Raw genomic sequence first — 23,880 nt, forward strand, 5'->3', positions numbered from 1 at the left:
ATGTTAAAGAATGTGTTAAACTGAACGTTTGCTGGTTCCCAGACGACTTCCATAGTAGAAAAAAATTCTTTGGAAGTCAATAGGGAGCATCAGCTGTTCAGTTAGCCATATTCTTCCTTCCTTTTTTTTTTTTTTTGCATTTATTTGGTTCATCTTAGGCCAAACAGAAAGTAACAATAAGGTCAATGTGGTTATATAATATAAGTTAAATCCATCCACAGTTATCCATATTCTTCAAAAAAACTTTTCATACATTCTTAGAACCACTGATGAAATGATGACAGAATTTTCACTCTTGGGTTAAGCAGCTTTCTTTATTTTATCTCTATTATCCCCCCCCCCTGACATTAGGTCAGGTACTAGATTTTGACACTATCACTCACTCACTGACTTTGAATATGAAATGTTTCTGTGATCTTTCAGACAAAAGTCTGCATAGGCAACATGTTTTACTCATGCAGATATCCAGCACCATCTAGTGGCCAATTTGCTCGATCTTTTATAGTTAATTAATAAATTAGACTGTATGTTTTTTTGTTTTAAATTATGCAGGCTGTTAATATTTGGTTTGGATTGTTAATATTCACGTTTCATGAGCTTCATGAGTGTTTTCATTTAAAACCATATAATTTCACAGATTGATTATGCTTTGAAAAGCTGCGAATTCTCGTTCAATTCTAATTCTTGGACATTTTAACAATTTTCAGTTTTGAACAAATTCAACCACTGATGGGGATGTTGATTTAACTTCCCCCCTCCCCCCCAAAAAAAACCCTGCATCTAAAATCACACAGACCACTGAAAGAATATGTGGTTCACTGCTTCTTAGATACAACAAGACCGCCTTGCCCATTGTGCTTGGTCTTTTGCTTGCAACAGACGTTTCATTCTGAAATATTTTCCAAGACGCTAACGTCTTGTGTTAGGGAATGTCAACATTTGCAGAGAGTGGCCCTGCTCTTAATCCGGCAGACTGTGGGATAGAGAGAGGATTAGGGGCTAGTTTGTTTTCCTGGTTCCCTGGAATGTTCCTTTAGCAGTGCTTTTGTACCTGGGCCGGGCCCAAGGTCATCCCTCTGTCTCCACGCAGCTCCTTTTGTGTCTTCCGGCAAGTCTCAACCACGCAGAGTCAACACCGCTCCCTCCTCAAAAGCAGAATGTGAGTGGAATTTCAATCCTTGTCGCAACACTCTTTAAATGTTACTTACTTTTCTCATTAAGCAATTTGAGTCCCCCTCCCCACCACCACCGATGTTGTGTTTGAGTAAAATGTCGAGGGAAAAAGATCAGCATACCGCTGTATCTCCCGGCTTGTCTGCATCATTCATCACAGGTTTTGTGCCTGGTGTCTGATTGAAGTCTGATGGATTAACTGACTCAGGTGGGCAGTGTTACGGAGCTAGTCACTGCTTGAACTTGTGCCAAAGTTGAGCTTCATTGCTTTCGATTATTTTAGAGCTTTACGTGAATGGGCCTTTCTACGTCTCTACATAAGCTCTTGCAGAACGAGTTGAATGGCCTTTGAATCATCCACATCAGTACTTTACCAGCACTTGCAGTTAAAACTCTTGCAGACCTTTTTGTGACTATTTCCTAAACGTATTTCTTCCGAGACTGCACGGGACTTTTAGGAATACGTTTGGCTCATGTTGAGCTTGTAGGGACTGATGCGACTACCAGGAGGCTACGAAATTATTGATTTTTATATTTTGCGCTCCCCTAACATCTGTTAGGCCAACTGCCACGGGAATGCACTAACAATCATGTCAAAGGTTACATGGGAACGAACATTTTAATCAGCTTTAATGTACTTGTGCAGGCTTCCGTTTTTATTTTGACTGCTGTTCTGCTGTTTGAAAAGCGAGCTGCTTTTTATATATTTATAATAAAATGAATATAAGGAATCGTAAAGAAACCTGGATCAGGTGTGACAGAGCCGTAAAAAGCCAGTAGATGTCGCACGACATCAGCTGTGTGAGATACTCTTGCTTCATAAGCATAATAGACATATTAATAGCATCATTAAGCATAAAAGGCATTTGTTGTGATATCCAATTTGTGTTATTGTGCATCATAAAGTACTGCTTATCAAAATGCAAACGCTTTGATATTGTTCCTCAGTGTTTTTACTTTATGAATGGACATTTAATAAAATGTCTTCCGTCGAAAGTCGAAAACAGAACGCTTACTAAAAAATGTTCATGCTAACAAAGCATGTCTGTTTGGATGTATATAGCATGGGCTTGTAGTGTTCAGTTAAATATTTCATCTAGTTCTTTGCTATGAAATTTTCCGAATTAGCTTTTCTGTTTTAAAACTTTTAAAACACTTTCATCTAATTTTACGCGAAGGCAATTCGCGGAGAGCTTGGGGGAGGGTCCTGAACTAGTAGTTTTTAATAAGCAGCCACTCGAGCGATTCAGTAAAGTTAATTAAGCTATACATTTGTTCAAGTGAAAGTATACAAAAGTCGTGTGATAAATAAGTCCGCTAACGTTACTTCTTTACCACCTTTAAAGCTCCTTTAAGGTCATCGAATAATTTGCACAATGCGTACCATGAATTTATTTTGAGTACTTTTGTCAAGAAATGTACATTTAAAGAAAAGGTGTTAGTGTAGTGAATACACAAACGTTGAAACAGTGGTCAGAACAATGACACTCGACATACTCGACATAATGACACGAACAGTTCGTTGATACATCGCAACTGTTTAAATAAATTCAACTTTGCACTATTTCAAATAACGAAATATGATTCTGGAAATACTTTTAGATCCGTCAAAAAATCTAATATACAAATCTGTGTATCAAAAATATAATTTTTGAGCTCCATCCTATGCTTATCCAATAAAATAGATCGGTCGGTTGCACGCTGTACAGCCCTGTGAATTCAATGCTTTGTCTTGTTTCCTATAATCTCAAACAAACAAACGAAAAAAAAAAAAGCGCAAGAACGGTCACATCATGCTTGAATCGGTGTGTGGTACGTTTCCAGAGACAGATGATCCAATACAAATAAATTACTCAATGAACACTTTAAGGCTTTTCTTACAGAAAATAAAGATACGTTTGAGTCTGATACTGCAGCTGCGGTCTCAACTTAAATGCGAAATCCCGAGCGGATGGAAAGAGTCTCTGTCCAGCAGCCAAGAGCCGATGTGAAACAGCACGTTTGAGTACCAGTGGATGCCGTCCTCCTGAAAAGTGACGTTTGAATCACGAGCCGGGAAAAGCCACGTCATCAGCTCGTGACTTAACCTGACCGGCGCGAAAGCCCGGTGCGCCCATTTGTGGCTCTCAATGACCGCGTAACACGAAGCCAGCACCCGATCCACTATAATGGTTCCGTGAGCGGTGACTGGCGCGTAAGAGCCCACGTGCTCTTCGGTGTAAATCCTCTTCACTGCGACGCTCTCGAGGCTCTTGCCTGTACCTCCCGACACTAAAACCGTGTCTCCGGGTTTCACGTTGCTGGCGTACGTCGCTGTCGTCCCAGAACTCGCCGAGGCGTTTCCGACAAAGACGAGGTGCGCGGCTGTGAGGGTGAGCTTTGCGAAAGGCTCCGACGTCTCGATGACGACGAATCGCCTTCTCGTCGTCGGGTCGTGGTCCACGAACATGATGAAGTCGCTTAATAAGACGTTTCCCTCCTCGTCCGCTGCTAAAACCCGGTCGCCCGCTTTAAGGTCTTTGACGCGTTTCCTCCTCCCGTCTGCGAGCGTGACCGTGCTGGATCCAGGAAAGCATCCCCCCGATTTAGCAGCGACTGAATTTTCTGAGATAGAAGCGAAGATAGACAATTTAGGAGGATATTTATAAAGCACTCTGTACAAAAAAATCGATGCATCGACGCAGGTTTTGACATGATGGCAAAGGACATGGAAATGATCCAGACTCGTGTAAAGACTGTAAAGGAGCAAGTGTTGAAACGCCTGTCTGGCCATTCTGGCTCCTGAATTAGCACAAACCGATCAGACATTGTCATTTAAATTGAGCCTACAGACTGCTTTTCCCTGATCCCCTTAGTTTTGTGTAACTGTTTGCACAGGTGCAGAGATCCCAACGTGCCAATTGGCCTTTTGCGCGCATAATTAATTGAACTCTTCTTGTAATGGTTTGTGTCATTAGCTTTCGGTTACTATTTCAGCTGCTTTGGGTTCGATTTTCGTACGTTAACGTTAGTTGTTTTCCTTTTCCAGGTCCGCAAATTATTCCCCGGATACTGTGAAAATGAAAAGATGCACGAGGCGCAATTTGGAAGCTTGCCCAAAAAATAAGATCCCAAAGTAACTCTATAGAGAATGTAAAACGAAAGGCACCTGAAATATTCATTTTCTTGATGTGTGAGGTGACAAAGGGTGGCGGGAGGCTCTCCAATTTGTAAAGCACCAGTAAGCCACAGTTTTGTTACAATGTAAGCTATTTACTGATTTTTTGGATGTGTTTCTCAAAGAATGCACATTAGAACATACGCAGAAACATCGCATTCATAGTGATGGCATTGCTCTCACCTGCTTTGACGGAGCAGTGTATATGGGCTTTGGATTCGTAATAGACCCAGTCGAATCCTGCCTCCACTGCAAGCCTAGATAGCATCCCATACTTGCTTTTATCCCTGTCTGAGGTAGTTATGTCCACCGCCCGTCCCTCGTAGTGTAAAGACTCTTCGAAATGGTGACCGTCTTCATCCCAGCCTTCAGTGACGCGCAGTTTCACACCTGGCCACTGGTTCATGACGGATATCGCCAACGAATTTAACTTGTCCTTACACCGCTGGATGAGTGAAAGAAAGAGGTTCACAGTGTTTACGACACAGAGCTTTAAAGTGTTGTGCGTGTTCAGATATTAAAACAAGGCACGCGCAAAAGGTCTGTCCTCATTTCCAGTTAATTTCATCAATGGCTGGAGCGTCTGCGTTCGTATCAGCGAATGGCTGTTAACATGTCGTTTGTGCTGTCTGTGTTTTTAAACACGTTTGCTTGCGTAATGCTGGATATACCCCTGAGTTGTTCTCATAGATGTCATCGTGTCAGGATCGGATTGATCCTGAGCGCGGTATGTATACATCACTGAGCACATTGTCGGCTTGGGTTTGTGCGTAAAAGATGTGTGCGCTAGAGAAATCGTTTGTTGCCATAGGTCAAGAGCGCAGGCTCCAGACCGACCGATCGATAACCGTGAGGAGTAAATAGAGCTGAAAATTCAAGTTCTTTCTCTCAGCCTGTGCGGCAGCAATCAATTTTACAGAGATTTCGCCACCAATGATTCGCTTATGTTGCTTTAATTAAACGTCAATATCTTGTGAACGTGCTGTTATTTTACTGTACAAAGGCAAGTTGCTTAATTTGCTGCTGGACATTGTAAAGGTGAACACGTGCTCTGTAATATGCCTTCAAATAACTCTCTTAAAGCATTGTCATCAGAGAAAGCAGTCGAGCAGCTGATTGGAATGAGCGCGCTCACCACGGGAGCCGGTAATATCCAGTACTAGACGCGCCAAATCAGTGGCAAAGATCACTTGTGACCCACATTTTCCAGCAAGTACACAATAAAAGCAGGTCATGAGATCTATTCATATAAAGAAACGCAGATGTGACTTTGAAGAAACGCACGAATTGAATAGGGCGCACCAGAAAAAGGAATATATATATATATATATATATATATATATATATATATATATATATATATATATATATATATATATATATATATATATATTACGCAATTCTTAAGATTAAGAAGTGCGGAGGCGGGGTGCTTCGTGTATTTAATTATGTTATTAACTGTCAAAGGTCTGTTTGGAGAAAAAGAAAACTTCTGCTCAGCACATGCTTTCAAGCACTAACACTAAATTAACCAACGCTGCCAATTTCGCACTAATGGCAAAGCAATATAATCCGAACGAGCGCTGAATGGTCATTTTGATTTAAATTAAACGGAATGTTATGAATGCTAAACTGTCACAAATGCAAAAAGCTACAGCTCACACGTTCCATGTGAAATACGCAAACGGTTATATCAAGAACATCACTATAGCTCAGCTGTTTGATTAAAAAATGTTACACATGCACTGCGGTGCCGGATTTCCAGCAGTTTGCGTTCTACCGCGCGCCGTCAGCGTCTCCAAAGTGCACAGAAACCCTTTTAAATGCACAGTCACACTTTTTTACAATCTAATGCAAAATGCGATTTTACCGGAGTTACATCAATAACTTTTTCAGTTATTTAAGTGACTTTCTGTACCGGCGCGTTAGAGAATCCAAAAACCAATGCACTGATCTAAAGTACCAATAATGCAGAATCATTATATATTTTCACATATCTCTCAAAACCCATAGAAAACTCAAAAGCATTTTACAGCAAACGTACGCGTCCACTATTTAATAGATTGCAAGCCCGGGCAATTACGCACGCATGTGTCCATACCTTGGTCATCAGTCTGTCAGCGTTTGTGTTTTCCTCGTCTTTAAAGATGATATCGGGATTATAATTCGGAATCAGCTCTTTAAATCTCTCTGAATTCCTTGTGATTTTGCCTTCGTATTTGCCGCTGGCCCCGAGCGTTTTCTCGGCAACGTTGGGAATGAATTGCTTGTAAGCCAACGGGGTTAATTTCTTTGGGTGTCTTCGTTTTCCATAACCTCTACCGGGACCACAGGCTAATCCACAAGGCGTCAGAAGCAGGCTGATGAAACACAGAAAAGCAATTTGCTTCAGATGCAGCCTTACGTCCATGACGTTAAATGATCTCTTCGGATCTTTAAAGTTTAGTCTCTCACAGGGTCTTCTCGCGCGTACCGGATGGATGCTACCCAACGACCACTACCGAAGCAGGTGCAATAACGACCGCTCTCGATAGCCACTGACTGAGCACATTGGAGGCTGGCTGTCACAGCTAAGTGGGAGACGAAAGAGCGACTTAGTTTGACGGGAGGTAGGGTCAGACGCTTATGAGTAGAGGCAGTCTACCCATATGAATTACAGAGCAAATCTATGGCAGGGGGAGGGAGTCTGTTGACGGAGTGCCGTCCAACTATGATGCCATCCATGCAAAGACGGTCTCCATATACCTCCTTCATTTCTGCAGAAATGACACAAACGTCTTCTCACGTTGCCATGGCAAACGCGAGTTTGCAGGGTTTCGCGTGAACGGAAACGTGCGCGCAAGTACGATTACGTGAAAGCGGTTTCAACTAAGCGGAGCGGTTATGAGAACGATATCGTAAGGAAACACACATATGCGGTGCATCAGAACGGCATTATTTCAAATGAGCCATCTTATTGGTTTTAGTGAACATTTTTCACGGATTATTTCATGAGTGTAACAATTTAGGCAAATTTGGCAGTCTTCTGTAATTAACATAATATCCTGGAAAATGAAAAAAGTTTCATTTTTAGAAACTTCTCTTCGAGACTGGTAGACATAATGAACCTAACGGAGGCACATGACCCAATCTCTTTTTATAAATCCATTATAACCGCTTTTTTCTTTTCTTTTTTTTTTTTTGGCAAGGATTAATCAGGGCATACAAAGTCTAGTCATATATTTTTGTCTTAAAATGGGAGATTTGATATTATGTAATGACATGTCAAACTCCTGTTTGAATAGAATTGCTAATAGAAAATACGGTTATAAGGTAAAAGTTGGCATCAAGATCTGAAAAATGTTCAATTGCTTTCCCCTGCATGTTAAATTTGTTGATTGTTGTTGTTTGTGCCCCCTTAAATATATCAGCCTCGTATCTGACCATCAGATTTGATCTTATCTCTTTTGACCATCATTGAGGGTATTTTGTTTTGTGGAGGGGGTTTGTTGGTAGGCAAAGTGAATGAGTGGTGCATCTCCGAATTTATAACACCTACCTGGTTTGGACTTTCAAGGGCTTCTGAAAATTGGCATGTGAGTGAGCAAAAACTCACCCTCCTGCCACTCTGTGCTTTGACCCACAGATGACTCACTTACACTTGAAAACGCAAAATCTGTCCCTCTCTTCCTAGAATTAATTGGCTAGACTGTTTATATTTATATAAATATTTATGCAACATTGTGTCTTCATTTCCTGAAACAAATCTATAAAGGCGATCTGAATATATACACAAATAGCTTGAGATGTTTATATTCGTATTCGTATCTTTTAGCAGGATATGTCAGACTGAGATCAGTTCAGCAACAGGTGAAATGGCCGATTAATCTCTTCAAACAGAAATCAGAGGTAATATCTTAAAAATGTTTTTATGGATGTATTTAACTTAACATTAGATACAAGAAAATCCAATTTGTTTAACATCCAGCTGCTATATACAACCACACAAATACTGTATATACTCTTCGTTGTCCTCTTCTTGCAAAATATATAGTCTCGCAATCACTCTTAAAAGGATGAGGTGACCTTAACTCAACAAAAGCTCAATTTGTTAGATGAAACCATTCATGCTTTTGATTTAGATGGGATGATGGTGGAAAAGGACGTCCTTACATCATTTGGCTGTCCTGACAGCTCTGAGTGAGACATGCTTTAATGAACAGACACAAGGGTTATGCTGAGGACTGAAATCTCAGTGTCCTTTGAAAAAGAGATATATATATATAGTTTTCCTTTTCATGATATAATCAGATTAAACAAGAGCAAGAATTGGCGAAATAACTTGACTTTTTTTTTTAACCCCTCTAACCTTTGGAAATACAGGAATTCAAAGCAAAACTTCATCTGTGCATCACTTGTAGTTGTTTGATGGTTTATGTGAATGCTCAGTGCCGAGCATCCATCTGGTCAGGTCTGAAAGGCATACTTGAACCTTTCTTTTTAGTCCTTTAAAATAGCTGTGGACAGATGGGTCACTGGACCAGTTAAGCTGTTTCAGATAGGTATGGTTTATTCTAGTCAAAAGCCAAAAGGCCAGTCGCATCCACAGGAAATACCTGGCTTTACTAATGGGAGGCCTCCTTTTTAAGTTTTGACGGACCCTTGTAAATGTTATGGCCTTCCAATATCTGGTGGTGAGACTTGTAGGAGTTTCTGACAATGCTTAGCGGGACCCCTTGAATGTGCGGTGCAATGCAGTTCCTATATAATAATCTGAGATCTTTTATGCTCATTTCGTAAGGCTGCGTGACTTGGACTTATGCATGAGATCTGTTGCTGTCTTTTTTTGTTCCATAATCTATAAGCATTCAGTGCCACTTTCAAATAAACAGTTCCTTGTGTACGTATTTAATAATGGCTTAACTTTAAAAAGCGCTGTTGCATACAAATTCAGGACAGTTAACAATAATAAAGATGCACATTATCTATGCCATATCTCTTACTATTTAGTATATGAGTTATTGGTAACATTTTATTTTATGGTTACATATATTAGCTTGCGTATTACTAGAATATTAGCCATTTATTAAGCACATATTAATGCTTTATTATACATGACCTTATTCTACATCCCTAACACACTTTTTTTTTTAAGACTGATGCTATTACTTAATAAGATAATTAAATGTAATCTTCATCTAAATTAATGTCCATATTTCATACAGTACAATACAAAAAACACTACAAACAAAAATAAATCATTTTCAAAAGTGAATTTAGGCACAATGTTGTAATTGAATGTTGTAATGAAACTTAAATAATATTGAAGCTTGTGCATTGGAAGCATCATAGTAAAGGTTGAAAGTTGTTAGAACATTTACTAATAGTGTGCATAAATGTTTAAGATCGACTGTATTAAGAAATATATAAGCAGTTTTATTATGAATATAAGTGTAATACAAATACAAATATGTAGCTGATATTTATTACATTTTTTTGCCACGAGGGCAGTGAAAATATTGGCAAGCTATGTAAAAATCTGAATTACTGATTTATAGCTAGCATAAAAATCCCTTACTATTATCAGTAAAACTATAGCCATCTGAGATGAACTAATGAGTTCCTAGTGAGAATGGCAGTATGTTTGCAAAACGGAAGTTCTGTTGGTGAATCAGTTAACGATACATCTGATATTAATTAATTTGTTCACCTGGCACGCAGACTCACTGTTCTCCCTGCCAAAGCGGGTCTCACTACTAATGAACGCTCCGATGCCAATAAAGCCCTCTAATTCACTCATCTTTCTACCAGCATCGCTCTGGTGACTCAGTGACATAAAGTATAGATGGCCTTATCCTGCCGTTTTCTTGGCCTAAATTGTATTAGCTTTGTTTTCTTTGTTAGCTTTTGCTAGCTCGCTTTATCTGTGTGATTTCGTAAGAACACTAGAATAACAGCGACGTGTTTGAGACGCGTTCGTGTGAAAGGCGCAAAGCTAGCTCGAACTGCGAGATCGTCCTTTTTGCAAAACGAAATGTTCCTACTTGAAGAGTAAAGAAAATCGTATTCCACGCCTCCTACTGTGTCCGTCTTTTCATGGATTATTAAATGAAGAATACAATCAAATACTAATAGGATTGAGGTGCTGAGAATTTCCTCCCCTGCCCCTCAGGCCTGAGGTTCCTGGAGTTGAGGTTTGCACAGGAAAGCAGTTACCATATTCACACGTCTCCGTAATTGAGAACACTGCTTGGCAGCCCATAGTGGCCTCTTAGACAAAAGTGTCCAATACTCCTTAATTAGTTGGTGAGACATCGGGCAATCTATACTTAGAATGTGAACCGAATGAAAACCTCAAGAAACAGTAGGCCTCTCTGCCGTGGATTTCGCAGTCTCTCGCTCAACAATGAACAGAGGTTTTGTTCCATTGGATTGGCTGTCGCTCCCTTCCTGCAATAATTATCGGAACCTTTTAATAAATAAACTTGACCACAGTGTCCTTCACAGCGCTTGCTTTCAGACATTCCTGTACTGTATGAAATGGAGACACGGAGGCAGGCTTGCTAGAATCAGAGAGTTTAATTGAATCGACCTTTCCTCTGTTGTTCATTCGGTTAATTTTGACAACGATGCTCATTTAAAATGCTTTTTTGTCGTCTTTCACAGAACAGATGGGAGAGAAATGGCTGGGCAAGTAAATACGGTGGTCGTTTGTTTTTTTTAGAAGAGTAGATTTTCCATTAGCTGCAATTTTTATCAATCAGTACCTCGGGTGCGGAGTGGATCAATGGTCTGTCGCTATGGCAACCGGCACAAAGTGATGGGTAATTCCACAAGGTGAGGGGAAGGATCCTGTGAGGTGGCAAAGGCAGACAGGATCGATAAGGCCCAAGATAATGAGTGTGAATGCTCAACCCTGCCAGCCTTCAGTCCTGCCTCTCTCAGGATAGCTGCTCCAAGCTGTGACGGTAAATAAATGTAAAAGTTGATCAATTAATTCACGATATTTTCTCAGGTATACATCTTGCATATCAGTCTCTTATGCTCACCAAGGCTGCATTGCAATGGTCTGAACATTGTTGTTTGAAAACCTTTTTTTTTTTTTTTTTTTCTTCTTCTGTGTACATTTTTACTTTTGGCGTAGCAAATGAGCCAAAGATCTCCTGACCTCTCGAGATTAATACGGTGTTTTCGGTCTAATTACAAGCAACAATGAAAGAAGATTACAACTGGAGAAGGAATGCTAGAAATTCTCCCGTGTGAGGTTAAACCAATGCGTTAAGCTGTTTCTGTGTGATACTTTTGCTTTTTTACCCCAATAGTGAATTTAGTAATGTTTGCAAAGCACCACTTGGTTTGGTTGAACGTCACCTCATGCTTGTACTGCATATCATAGGTTTACAGTTAAAGGGTTACTCCACCCCAAAATGAAAATGTTGTCATTAATCACTTACCCCCATGTTGTTCCAAACCCATAAAAGCGTAGTTTATCTTCAGAACGCAATCTAAAGTATTTTGGATGAAAACCGGAAGGCTTGCGACTGTCCTATTCAACACATGCTTATATTGTACTGACCGTAAATAAATCACAGATATCTTGAAATGTATGTTACAGTATGACTGTAACATCGTTATTAGGTTAGTGTTAATAAAACCCATGCTTTCCTTTTTACAAATGGAGATCACACATAGAGTCATCTGCCACAACTTGAGCCATGTTGAGTCTTGTCTTTGTCTATCTGGGTCAGATGCCAGAATTGTAACCTTAAAAGTTACAATCAAACTACCTTGAGAAAACAAGAAGAAGAGTTAAGAAGTCAAGAGACATGGGTTTTTTTTCGACATCATGACTGGATTCGCTGCTCGTGTGAGCTGCTGATTTGTTTAGGATTCTTTTATCGTTAGAAATTATGTAGTGTATGTAAATGTATGTAATGTAGTGTAATATAAAAAGTAGCTTAATTAGTGCACTTTTAAACCTGGGGACCGGGGGCCCACTAGAGGGCCTTAACAAACTTACAGGGTTGAGGGATTGCATGGATTAGAGGTATTTCAGTTAATAAAGTATTATATTTTAAATTGGATGCAAGTTGGAAAATAATAATAGCAATAATAAACCTGTAATAAGTAATCATTATTAATTAATATCTAAAAAAAAAATCGTATTTCTGTTATAATTACAATAAATTACCTAAAATAGCTTACTTATCCTATAAAAGCTATCAATATTTGCATAATGAGTCTGCCTAGAGATCAGCTTTCCTTGAAAACAAACTGGAATAATTCATGCTGTGGTGAGATACTAACTGTTTTGCAATGTCAAGCCAAGAAAAAACAGCGATGCAAAGTAAATATAATTATTTTATGGGTTTAGAAGGAAAACATGAGGAAAAACTGAGTATGCATATTTAAAGGCATGTCAGGGATGTGTGATACCAAAATGGTAGCTATAAAAAGTGTGAAACATTTCCTTGATATACTGTATTGTGGTCTAGGTAATGTGCTGCAGCATGCGGATGCAGTCTATGTTAATAATATGGAAAAAATCATTTGGGGGGAAAAAAACAATGTAGCTCCTAAAGGGTGTCTAGTGTTTAGAATGTAGAACATAATGTCTTACAGAAAGGTTTTCTTCAATGTTTAAGAGGTAATCTCAGGTCATCCATGGTTGCGGCTTTCAGAGATGTGACCTCAGGGCTACAAAACATGAATGTAGTAAACGATAAAGAATGCAGTTAAGAGCTCATGTTTTCTAAATGAGCCTGCCTCCAAAATGATTCCTGAATTAGTCCGAATCACGATCATGTTGCCTCCTCATTGTTTAAATGCATGCTTTTTAAACGGATGCCCAGGATAAAGCAATGTGAGCAAACATGAGTTACCGCCGTTTAAAGTTAACACGATTCGAATAGAACCTCATTAATGTTTGGTAATATTTGTATGATTTGTTTCAGCCTGTGAGAAAAAGGGGGCTATGCATGACATTAAAACATGTTACAATGGAGAATTGTTAAAGGGAAATGCTTAGTTGGGATCACATTTTGCACAAAGCTACTTAAAACGTGATTAGACAAGAAGGCCTCATTCACAGACGCAGCTATAATTGCAACATGCTCACGATGGCTTGGCTGAGCTTTAAAATCATTGTGTTTTGAGGCTAATCAGTGCAGCTTTAGACTTCGATATGACATTTTCAGCTAGACTTTATGATCTTGATGTGACTTTTTGATCTTGTTGTTGAAAGTATTGTACGCGGCGTGTCATTTTGATATTTGTGGTTTTGAGTACGTGGAAACGGCTCGGCGTTAAAATGTGTGCTCTGACAGCGGCGGGAATTTGAAGACGTTAAAAGAACTGCGCAAAGCCCACAAACTGAACTACTAACAAAAGAGGATTTTAAGGGAAATGTGTACAAGAATTAGTCCTAATTCTTGCTTACTGGTCACTAATAAGATTTGTTTCTATTTCATAATCTTTTCGCCCAGCCGCATTTCCATGGAGTGCAGGACGAACTGCTTTAAACTGGGTGACCTCTCACCTCCACAGATGAAGAACATCAGGTACACTAGTGGCATTAATTTGACCAGAAATATTGTGAAACATTATTACAGTTATAAATAGCTTTTGTAAATTTCTATTTTAATATGTGACCCTGGACGACAAAATTGAGATTTCTAGGTAATCCGAATGATCCATTTGTGTATAGTTTGTTATTAAAGGACACTATTTGAGATGCAACTATTTTTCTTATCCTGCCATAAATATATTAAACTACATTTTTTATATATTTATGGTAAGAATCTTTGCTTGATATCCTATTGGTTGATTTAAATAATACATCTGTTTTCAGCATCAGATTTGTTCTTCATATCTGTGTTGGTTCAAAGCAAGCAGTGGTCAAAATCATTGATTCTCTGTTGATAAGTAACTAAAAGCATTTTATGTGCTGTTTGTGACATCACAAGTACTCATCTATAAAGAAGTTGTCATGTTAAGTTAGTTTAGGAGGGCTGTAGCCTCGGTCTTAAAGGCTGTGGACAATCGGTGCCAAACGACTGGCAACTTTGCCCAGTTCTTACCACTGTCTCTGGGCACCAGTGCTACTGAAGGCCGTAAAATATTAATCAAAACTGTCCGATCAATAACTTCTCAAAGGCTAATAAGTGCTGTCATATTTTTGTGATATGTGGAGCCCTCCATCATTTAGAGCGTGCCGAGATTTATCGAAAATCCATTGTGAGGACGAGAGCATGAGGTAATGCAGCACTTAGTAAATGAAGTAAAACCAAAGTCTACTATTAAAATTTATGATTTGTATTTAATTCACAGAAGTCGCATCACGTCTGTTCATTTGAACTCTTTCAACCTGGTCTGCTTTGCCTCCATACGGTCGCCGGCATCCATCTGATTTGAATTGCGCATGTTTTATTCACTTGCGGTGTATTTCACTCTTGGTCCTGTCATCATGAAACAAACTGTGAATGCAGTTATGTCATTTTCTGTCCATTAGTGTCATATGCCATATCATATGGAACAGAAATGGAGGCTTAACTTTGGCTCAGGGCCTGGCCTCCCTGTCTATTATATTGCTTATGAATAGTACAATAGCTCTGCTGCTAAAATCTTAACAATATCTTATCAGTATTAAATTACATCTCTTGAAATTTGGACCAGCGTTTGTTTTTGGGTGTTTTTTTTAGCATTTTTGTTATTCTATTAGTCTAGTCTATTAGTTATACTTTTGCTAACACTATTTATTATGCTATTTCACAAGAGAATGATACGTCGGTATTGATTTAATTTTAAGCTATTCTGTTCTTAAGTAAAAGAAACAGTCATAGTGAACCTGATTAATATCGTCCAGACAGATGTAATATTTAACTTTTTATGGATCCTGATAATTACCCACAATACCGTGCTCCAGTCCCTCAGTCACTTGACTTGATCCATCACTCATTTGAAGTATCTCATAACGCTCACTCATAGTTCATCTGCACCCGTACCAAAGGGCCATTCAGGTGTCATGCTTTTTTTGGGTCACCTTGTGGATGGGAACCATTTCGGAACAGGAGAAGTAATAAAAAAATAACAGCCCATGTAAGACAGGAGCTTTATAGCAAGGCTGGCGTTACCTTCAAAAGCATTGGACACTCTTAAAAATAAAGGTTACAAAAGGGAGGGATGCCATAGAAGAAACATTTTTGGTTTTCCCAAAATAACATTTCAGTGAACAGTTTTTAAAATAACCCTTTTAAGAACATTTTAAAACATTTCTGATTATTTTTTACTATAAAAAACCTTTTTTCCCACTTATGTTCAAGGTTCTTCATAGAACTATTGATTCCAATAAAGAGCCATAATTTTAAGTGCGTAAGCCAAGATATGCCACCATTCGGAAGTTTTTTAAGTTTATTTATGCATTTATAAGCAAAATAAATATCTTTGTTCAGCAAGGATGCGACAAATTGAACACAAGTGACAGCGATGGTTTTTAAAAATGTTACAAAAACAATTATATGTCAAGTAAATGCTTTGAAGCTTTCTGTTTATCCAATAATCCTATTTTAGTCAATCATATTTTCCACAAAAATGCTGATGATAATAATATTAGAAGGATTTCATTCACTGCTAAATTTCAGCTGTGCCATCACACAAATGCATGCATTTTCAAATATATTATAGAAAACATTATTTTAAGTAGTAATGTTTCACCATATTTTTGCTCAGATAATTTGATTGGTGAGCACAATAAAAACAAAATCTTACTACCTTTAAATTTAGGCAAAGTGCATGCATATTTCTAGTTTCCAATTTACATAGTGTATCTTTGACATGATTTTAATTTATTACACTCTGGCAATGGTAATACGAACAGACAGAAAAAAAAGAATGTGAGGATTAGGTGTCTCTCTCTTAGATCTGCTATCTGTCATCGCCAGGTTAACTTCTTTATGAATCAGTCTCCTCAGGCTGTTTTTAGAGCAGAGAGGGGAGCATGTATATTTAAGCTTGTGCCGCTTTTTAAAGGAAACTTTTGCCGTGTTAACAAGATCATTTTCATTACTTTGCATTTTTGGAATATCTAGCCAACAGAAAGATTTTTTTTTCAAATAGCAGGTGTCACACTGCCGCAGCCGTCAGGATCATTCCCACAACAGAGAAAGCTAGCACTGAGCAGAGAAAGCTAGCACCGAGCATGTCAGATTAATAAATATTTGACAATATGTTTTTTTTCCTTAGTCATGCCAATAACTATTTGTCATCAATGAAGCAGAAGAAACCAGGTCACAGGCAGTAGTAAAGATGATTTATGACAAAGTAACAGTCAGTCCTGTTTTAATGGTTCCTTGGCCTCATGCAAGACAAGAAAGCATTGATCTGGCTTTTACGACAAGTTAACCTCTCAGGAATGAGTGTTAATAGATTTTGAAACAACTATTAATAGCAAATAAAACATTTATGGCCACAGTATTTTATGCACGGAGCAAAAATCAATAGATGTTTAATGAAATTTAGCTTGTGCAACTATTAACAGCAGTTTCAGAGATGGATTATTGTGGTTAGGATTTGAGCGCTTACTGACTCAAATGTGGAGAAAGGTTGCAGTGGCGTTTCGAAACGACCCTGGTAAAAGAGAGAAGCAAGAGAATAGTCGCTAGCAGATTGCTGCATCTGGTGTTGGCCTCTCTTGTCACTGAAATGCCAGTCCTCACGGTTGCTATGCCGCTGTATCAAAGCGGAGGATGGCGCATGGGAAGGATTGTGGGAATGTAAAGCTGCACAGCAAACAGAGGGTCACCCAGCCAGATTCAAACAAACTCGTCTAGCACTCCTATTCATTCAAAAGTTCAATCAGTCACCATGGATACCTTCTCTCCTAATGAGTTACAAATGTTTCAGTTGATGTTGATTGAATTGTTTTACCAGCCAAGGATGTTTATTGGAGTCACTGGGATTTGAACTGGCTGTGATGGATAAGCTTTTTCTATTGTTCTTGGGTTTTTAGCATGTGTAATATTAGAGAAGTTACAGACTAATTTGTTTAAATCCTTTCTTTCTTTATACAGAAAAGGCCTTGTTTAAAGTCTAATTACACTAAAACAAATTAGTGCAGAAACCAAATTTTAGCTTATTTCACACAAAAACCTAACTCAAATTCACGGTATATGCATTTTGTCATTCTGTTCTTAGTGACGAATTATCAGTTGATGTGTTGTTCATTTTCCAAGTATGCAAATACAATACAAAAATAATTGGAAAATAAAAATACTCTTTCAGTCTTTTGATTAGAATTTTTTTTTAATTATTTGTGATATTAACAGCAATATCTGAGTCGAAGTAGCTTCAGATAAATCCTACACCAAATTGGTGTTGTAAATATGTTTGTGTCTTGCCATGTGACCCCATTTAAGGTCTTCACTTTGTGTTGACATGTACGTTTCGGTTACATCTTGGAAACATTTTCTGTGGGGGAAAGAAAAAAACCTTAAACCTTTCTGTTATTGAACGTTTAGTCAGATTTAGCCCTGTCAAAAACTGTTAAAAATGACTCTGCTCATTTAACCCAGAATTCCTTCCTTGGTGGCTTGTCTGTCACCAATTATATCTCTCTGTTTATTCTTTGACAAGTTAATTCACATGCATGTGGACCGACAGTGAAGGCTTGTGGATCTTTCCCATCACACTTAAAACACAGCCGACCACCCTCTCCTCTCTCAAGTAGGCTTTTCACAGAGGCTTTAGGAAACTGTTTAAGGTATTTGCCCTTTTTTCATCTATTCAACTGCAGCAGGCAAATCCTGGGAGGCAGAACCTGTTGATATCCCATAAGGGGCTTATATGACTCATCGTAGCCTAGATGCAACATGCTTGTTATTTGAACAGCTGCATCTCCACTCCACACTTTTATCAGGCCCATTGTGATCCTGCCATCCTGCGCTTTTCCTACTTGTTCGGAAAGCTCTTGACAAACCTACCAAAAATTGGTCATAGAACAGACGGCTAGACAGTTTTTTGGGTGGAGGCTCGGTACTAAGGTGATTGTGATTCTCATTGCGCTTCAGTGTTTCGAGATGAAGATCTGGTGTTGTTGGACTTCGTTCAGAAGTATTAGAAATCGCTTGCACTAAGCTGTTATTTAACGTAAGTGATCCAGTGTTTTTACATGTGTATATTTGAAAATTCTAATGTTGAAAGATTGCATTTTCCCACAAAGAATAGCTTTTTTTTCCCTCTTTTATTTTCACAGGGCAGCTTGATGGATGAGGCGCACACACGTACCTCCTCACACCTCATCTGGCCGAATGCATTCCTCATGCAATTAGTCCTTCTGAAGTTGCTTATTAGTTGGATCTCTTCTTTGTGGATAAGTCCTTTCACTGAACTGTCACAGCTCCTGGACAAGCCTCTCCAATCCACAGCCATTTACAAATGAATGGGGCACCATGCAAACCAAACAGAGCACATCCTTTTCCTGCTCTTTCACATCTTTGGTGAAAAGGAGGGGGGAAAACTCAATTTGTATTTGCGCAGACCATAAACAAACATCGGTCAGATCAAATGAGGCATTCAGAGCCTGAAGAAAGGTCAGAGAGAAAGGGGAGGGAGAGATAGAAGAGGGATTGAAGGAGGTGCAGAATGGAACTCTCCCAGTGCCAATTCACAAGCTCTGGGCTTTTATGAGGGTGTCAGTTCTGTTGTCAGACTGACGATGTAGAGAAACAAGTCAATGTGAGGGCGGAGGACAGCACACCTTCCTCAGGTACCTGCAATGTGACCGTAAACTAACCAGCACCTTTAGAGACTGCCGGGGCCACAGCCAAAGCACCTTTCCCGCATGAAACCTAGAGCGCCAGTGGTTCTGCAAAGTTTTTTATGACGAACAGAGAGTTCCTTCAAAGAGAACTCAAGTTCTTCAAAAGAGCATTCAATTGCATGCACTGTTCAAGAGATGACTATGGCTACATAAAATTAATGAAATTCTAAGTTGGAAAAAATCATTAGCATGGCATGAGTTATAATTATGAGAAGTCTTTTGTATGATATGAGAAATAATAACCATGATATGGTTTTGCATTGTCTTGCTGAAATACACAAGGCCTTCCCTGAAATAGACTTCGTCTGGAGGGGAACATATGTTGCTTTAAAACTTTACCTACCTTTTAGAATTCATAGTGCCTTCCATAACATGCAAGCTGCCCATACCCTATGCGCTTATGCACCCCCATACCAGCGTGATAACACACTGGAAGGAATTAAGATAATTTCCAACAAGGATATAAAATTTGGACTTGTCTGACCATAGAACACTTTGAAACGGTTCATTTTAAATGTGCAGATCTGCAAATGGCACCGCAGACTGTGTTTGCCGACTGTGGTTTCTGAAAGTATTCCTGGGCCCATTTATTAACGTCAATGACAGAATCATGTTGAAGAGTGATGCAGTCTGAGGGCCTTGAAGATCACAGGCTTCCAACACCTACGGCCTTGTCCCTTACGCACATTTCTGCAGTGTCTCTGAATATTTTGATGATGTTGCCCTTTGCAATTTGATGTTGAGAAATGTTTTTTTTTTTTTTTTTTTTTTTTTAATTATTACACAGTATTTTTACACATCTTTCACTGATTGGAGAGCCTCTGCCTCTCTAAGACATCCCTTTTATAGCTAATCATGTTACAGACCTGATGTCTGTTAACCTAATTAGTCGCTAGATGTTCTCCTAGCTGAATCTCTTAAAAAATCTTTTCCTTTTAGCCCTCTGCTGCCCCCGTGCCAACTTTTTTGAGACTTGTAGCAGGCAGCAAATTTGAAATAAGCTCTTTAAGTAGACAAAAGTGTAAAATTTCACTTTATCTAACCATCTGTCTGTCAGACAGATGGACGTCTGGAGGCCTGGTTGGTCCATTAATTTGAATATATTCATGTTCGCGATATAAAAAAAATCTGCTTTTAACCATTCTTAAACAGTTAATCTTTCTAATCTTAGATATATTCATCTATTTTAATTAAAATTGGTTTCAATTTAAATATAGGAACATTTCTGGCTTCATAGCTGACTAAAAACTACTTTTCCCAAAACTCTCAGCAGTGGATGACATCACTCTGCGTGTTTGTCTAAGTGCTTCAGTTGAAGCAGTCAGTCCAGCAGCCGATGGCTGTCACAGTCGCCTGCCAAACACACTCCATATTCACAATGCAGTTTAATTAATGACATCACTAAAAGGTTTGGTGCAATGAAGTTTGCATCTAGTTCAATTTCCTAAGTGCCTCTGTATCCCTTTCTAAGCAACAGCAACAGAGTGAGCCATCAATAATGCACCCCCAAAAGAGGAGGCCAGCTACAGCGAGCGGCACCAAACTCAGTAGATGGGATTGTCAAAATGAGAAGATCCGTACAGGATCCAGGTGACGGTTTGTACTCTCTGAGGATTTTTGTACATTTGAACTGTCTAACAGGCAACAGGTGAACACACAGATGAAACCGAAGTAGATGTTTTCTTTCAAATCACTCTATAGATTACTTGATTTTTGACTCCAAACGACTAATGGAAAACTAGGAGTTGTGTCTTGTAAGCTTTCTGGAAGGAACATGCTTGTAGTGACTTGTCAGGTGAAGATAAAAGGGGATTCCTGTGGAACACCACAAGATCTTGTGTATAGTTGATTAATCCATTTCATTCAGTCACAGCTGCAGCCTTTTCATGAATTCTATCTCATTCTGCGCACAAAGGTTATGCGTATTTTGATGTATGGCCGCTGTGTAATTGACTGATAAAATACACATAGAGATATGGTTTGTGCACATAAACTGTATTATCCCTGTCCTGCTTGGTGAAATGCTGTGTTGGGGCACAAAACGGGAATTTGTTCGTTTGTTTGAACCTGAAAAGTAAAGTGTTTTCACTGCCAAATGAACAAAACTGAAACCTATTCCTTCCATTTTCTCTGTAGGATGAAGAGCGAACAGTAATTCACCTCATTAGTCCTTCAAAGAGCAGAGCAGAGTTTAATCAGGACTCTCAGAGATGTGAGTCTCATATATGTGAATGTGACTGTACAGTTAATTTAATGCATGTATATTAACAGCGGGACTTCTCTTATCACTTCCTCCTGCAGCGGGTGAATGAGCACAAAATTATGAATAAGGACAAAGAGAATCATTCATAAAGCAAGTTCATATTGTTTAATACCTTATTATTTTAAATGTCAATGCAAGTTGTGTAATAAGAAAACACTGAAAAGTGACTAAGTTTTTGTTTTGAAGAAGAAGAGACGACATTACTTTCATTCAGCAAGGTTGCATTAAAATGATCAAAAATAAGAGTGAAGACATCTGTAATGTTACAAAAGATTTATAATCAAAAATGTATCTCAGTTTACATTGCACAACCGTTTTCAAAATGTTTCTTGAACACCAATTCAACATATTAGAATGATTTGAAAGGATTGTGTGACACTGAACACTGGAGGAATGATGCTTGAAATTTAAAATACAACTGTTAGCTGCTGCTACAAGTACACCTGTGCTACTTGTGACTTGTACTGTTACTGATAAACAGAATTTTAAAATGTACGACTTGTAACAGCAAGTGATGAAGCCACAGATGCATAACCCTTTCTTGTCATACTGTCTACCAGAATGTGCTGGAAAAGGAGACCAGCCGCTCTTGGGTGTGCAGTGATTTATAAAAGTGATTTTCTGCCAGACTGATGCCTGAGGTCTGAGGTCTTGTGAAGCCCTCAAGTGGTGAGGTGAGGAAGTGTAGGTGTTAAGGTGCAAATGACTATAAAGCCAGGGAAGCACACCTCTCACCTCTGCCGTGCAATAAACACTTAGGTTAAACTGACTTTACTCCTTTAGAGCTAGTGACTCTGTGTGATGTTATTCCTCTAAATAATCATTAAAATGTCAGTATATCAACAAATTTGACATATCAGCCTTATCTCTTGTTTTGAAGGCACTGAGCCTCGTTCACAGTCTCACAGTCTCACAGTTTTTTTTTTTTTTACAGGCCTCTCCATCCCTCTGATGAAGCACTTAGCCCACTTCTATTTATAGCAGCAAGAGCGGCACGATCGATTATTCAACCTGACTCTGATTCTGCCTTCTCATGAACTGTTATTCAATAACCACGGATAAAATTAGACATTGCCATCCTGAGGGGACAAATGGCACTGAGCGAAAGAGAGAGATTGTAGAATGTATGGCTGTGAATAGCAGGTCGAGATTTCCTTGTCTCGATAGGCTGCAGTCGAAAAAACTTCTGCATCCTGCACAGCTGGACAGCAGTACCTGGATGTGTAGCTAACATGAAGCAGCACTTCCTCTGTTTCGCTTTTCATTGCGGAAACGGCTACGAGAAATAAACAAGGCACAGACAGACATAAAAGAGACTGGAGTTAATGGTTACCTCTGCTGCACTCTTGTCTAATCATGCCCCTTTATCAGTATAAAAATACAAATTCCCATTGCCAAAATGACGGTTGCCTTTTCCTTTAAGCTGGCAGTAAATTTTATTGAAACAACTGAGATGATTAACCTCTGATAGTATCCTAATGGAAACTCTCTGGCACCTCGCACACGGATTAATGCCAAGAGGAACCTCCAATTCATAATTTTTATTTGAAATGGGACACCCATCTGCATACGGACTGATGGGTTTGGACAGGGCACTTGCTGTTGAACCGCTAACAGGCTTAGCTTAATGAGATGCAGATGAATGTCAGTGACAAGGCTTAAGACCAGCACCTGTTGTCTGAGGTGCCCTTCATGTCACATACCACAAATGTCGTTTTTTTGTATCTGGCACTAATAATCTAAACTCCATTGATGTTATGTTAATAACAAGCAAGTCTGCCTATTTATGTATTTTTATTTTCTGATAGTTTAAATAATTGAATCATGTTTATTTGTTATCCTCATTACTGGAGTTATCACTTACACTCATTTCTAGCCTATAACTCTTCAGCGTTTGAAGTGCAGTGGGCTGGCAGTAAATGAACTCGGTGCACCTGCGAGGCGCAATACAACAACAAGCCAGCAGAGGGAGCCAATGATAGAAAAAAAACATAATAATAATAATAAAGCGATTTAATCTGTTTGTTGTTTGTAGTAAATATGCATGCGAAGTCTGCATGTATGCATGCTTGCGGTAACATCAGGATCGGTCAGCTGGCCTTTTGTACGAAAACTTTAATTCTTCATGTCATCGTGGTTTTTTTGTTTAAATCGCTTCTTTTTTGTGTGGTTTCACACACTTAATTCACGTTTATGTATTTTCATAGTTTGAGAAACTATATAATGGCACGAATTTAAAAATTAGAAGAAAAAAAAACATTTTCGAAGGTTTTAATTCCGCCTTCTCTTTGTTTCATATTTCACCCTCTCTGATATAAACGTGTCCGCGGGAAAGGAAGCGGTCGTGTGGCTACTTAATATGAAATATCGCAATCGTAATAGCCCACATTTTTCATACAGCAGGCGAAAACGCACAAAGCCGATTGTTTTACGACATCATAAAGCAGCTGTCAAGTCCACTGAAATTATTTCATCCGCGAGACTACAACCAAA

General features: G+C 38.9%; 1 protein-coding gene and 1 long non-coding RNA gene across 3 annotated transcripts; one reads left to right on the top strand and one right to left on the bottom strand.

Annotated features, from left to right (window-relative positions):
- Nucleotides 1-2,548: 2,548 nt before the first annotated feature.
- shhb (sonic hedgehog signaling molecule b) lies at nt 2,549-8,021 on the bottom strand. The gene is made up of 3 exons (XM_043256432.1): nt 6,432-8,021; nt 4,514-4,775; nt 2,549-3,777 (listed from the first exon to the last, which is right to left on the bottom strand). The coding sequence occupies exons 1-3, from the start codon at nt 6,738-6,740 to the stop codon at nt 3,098-3,100; spliced, it is 1,251 nt and encodes a 416-aa protein (XP_043112367.1). The 5' UTR covers nt 6,741-8,021; the 3' UTR covers nt 2,549-3,097.
- Nucleotides 8,022-16,120: 8,099 nt separating this feature from the next.
- On the top strand, nt 16,121-23,404 carry LOC122357607. Of its 2 annotated transcripts, none has more exons than XR_006252504.1 (5): nt 16,121-18,451; nt 18,558-20,720; nt 21,261-21,336; nt 21,948-22,061; nt 22,322-23,404. It is a non-coding gene; the product is annotated as an uncharacterized LOC122357607 (long non-coding RNA). The 2 variants fall into 2 exon arrangements; XR_006252505.1 differs by having other exon boundaries at nt 18,558-20,714.
- Nucleotides 23,405-23,880: the final 476 nt, after the last annotated feature.

This window comes from Puntigrus tetrazona, chromosome 2 (genome assembly GCF_018831695.1).
Source record: "Puntigrus tetrazona isolate hp1 chromosome 2, ASM1883169v1, whole genome shotgun sequence".
In the NCBI taxonomy this organism is placed as follows: domain Eukaryota; kingdom Metazoa; phylum Chordata; class Actinopteri; order Cypriniformes; family Cyprinidae; genus Puntigrus; species Puntigrus tetrazona.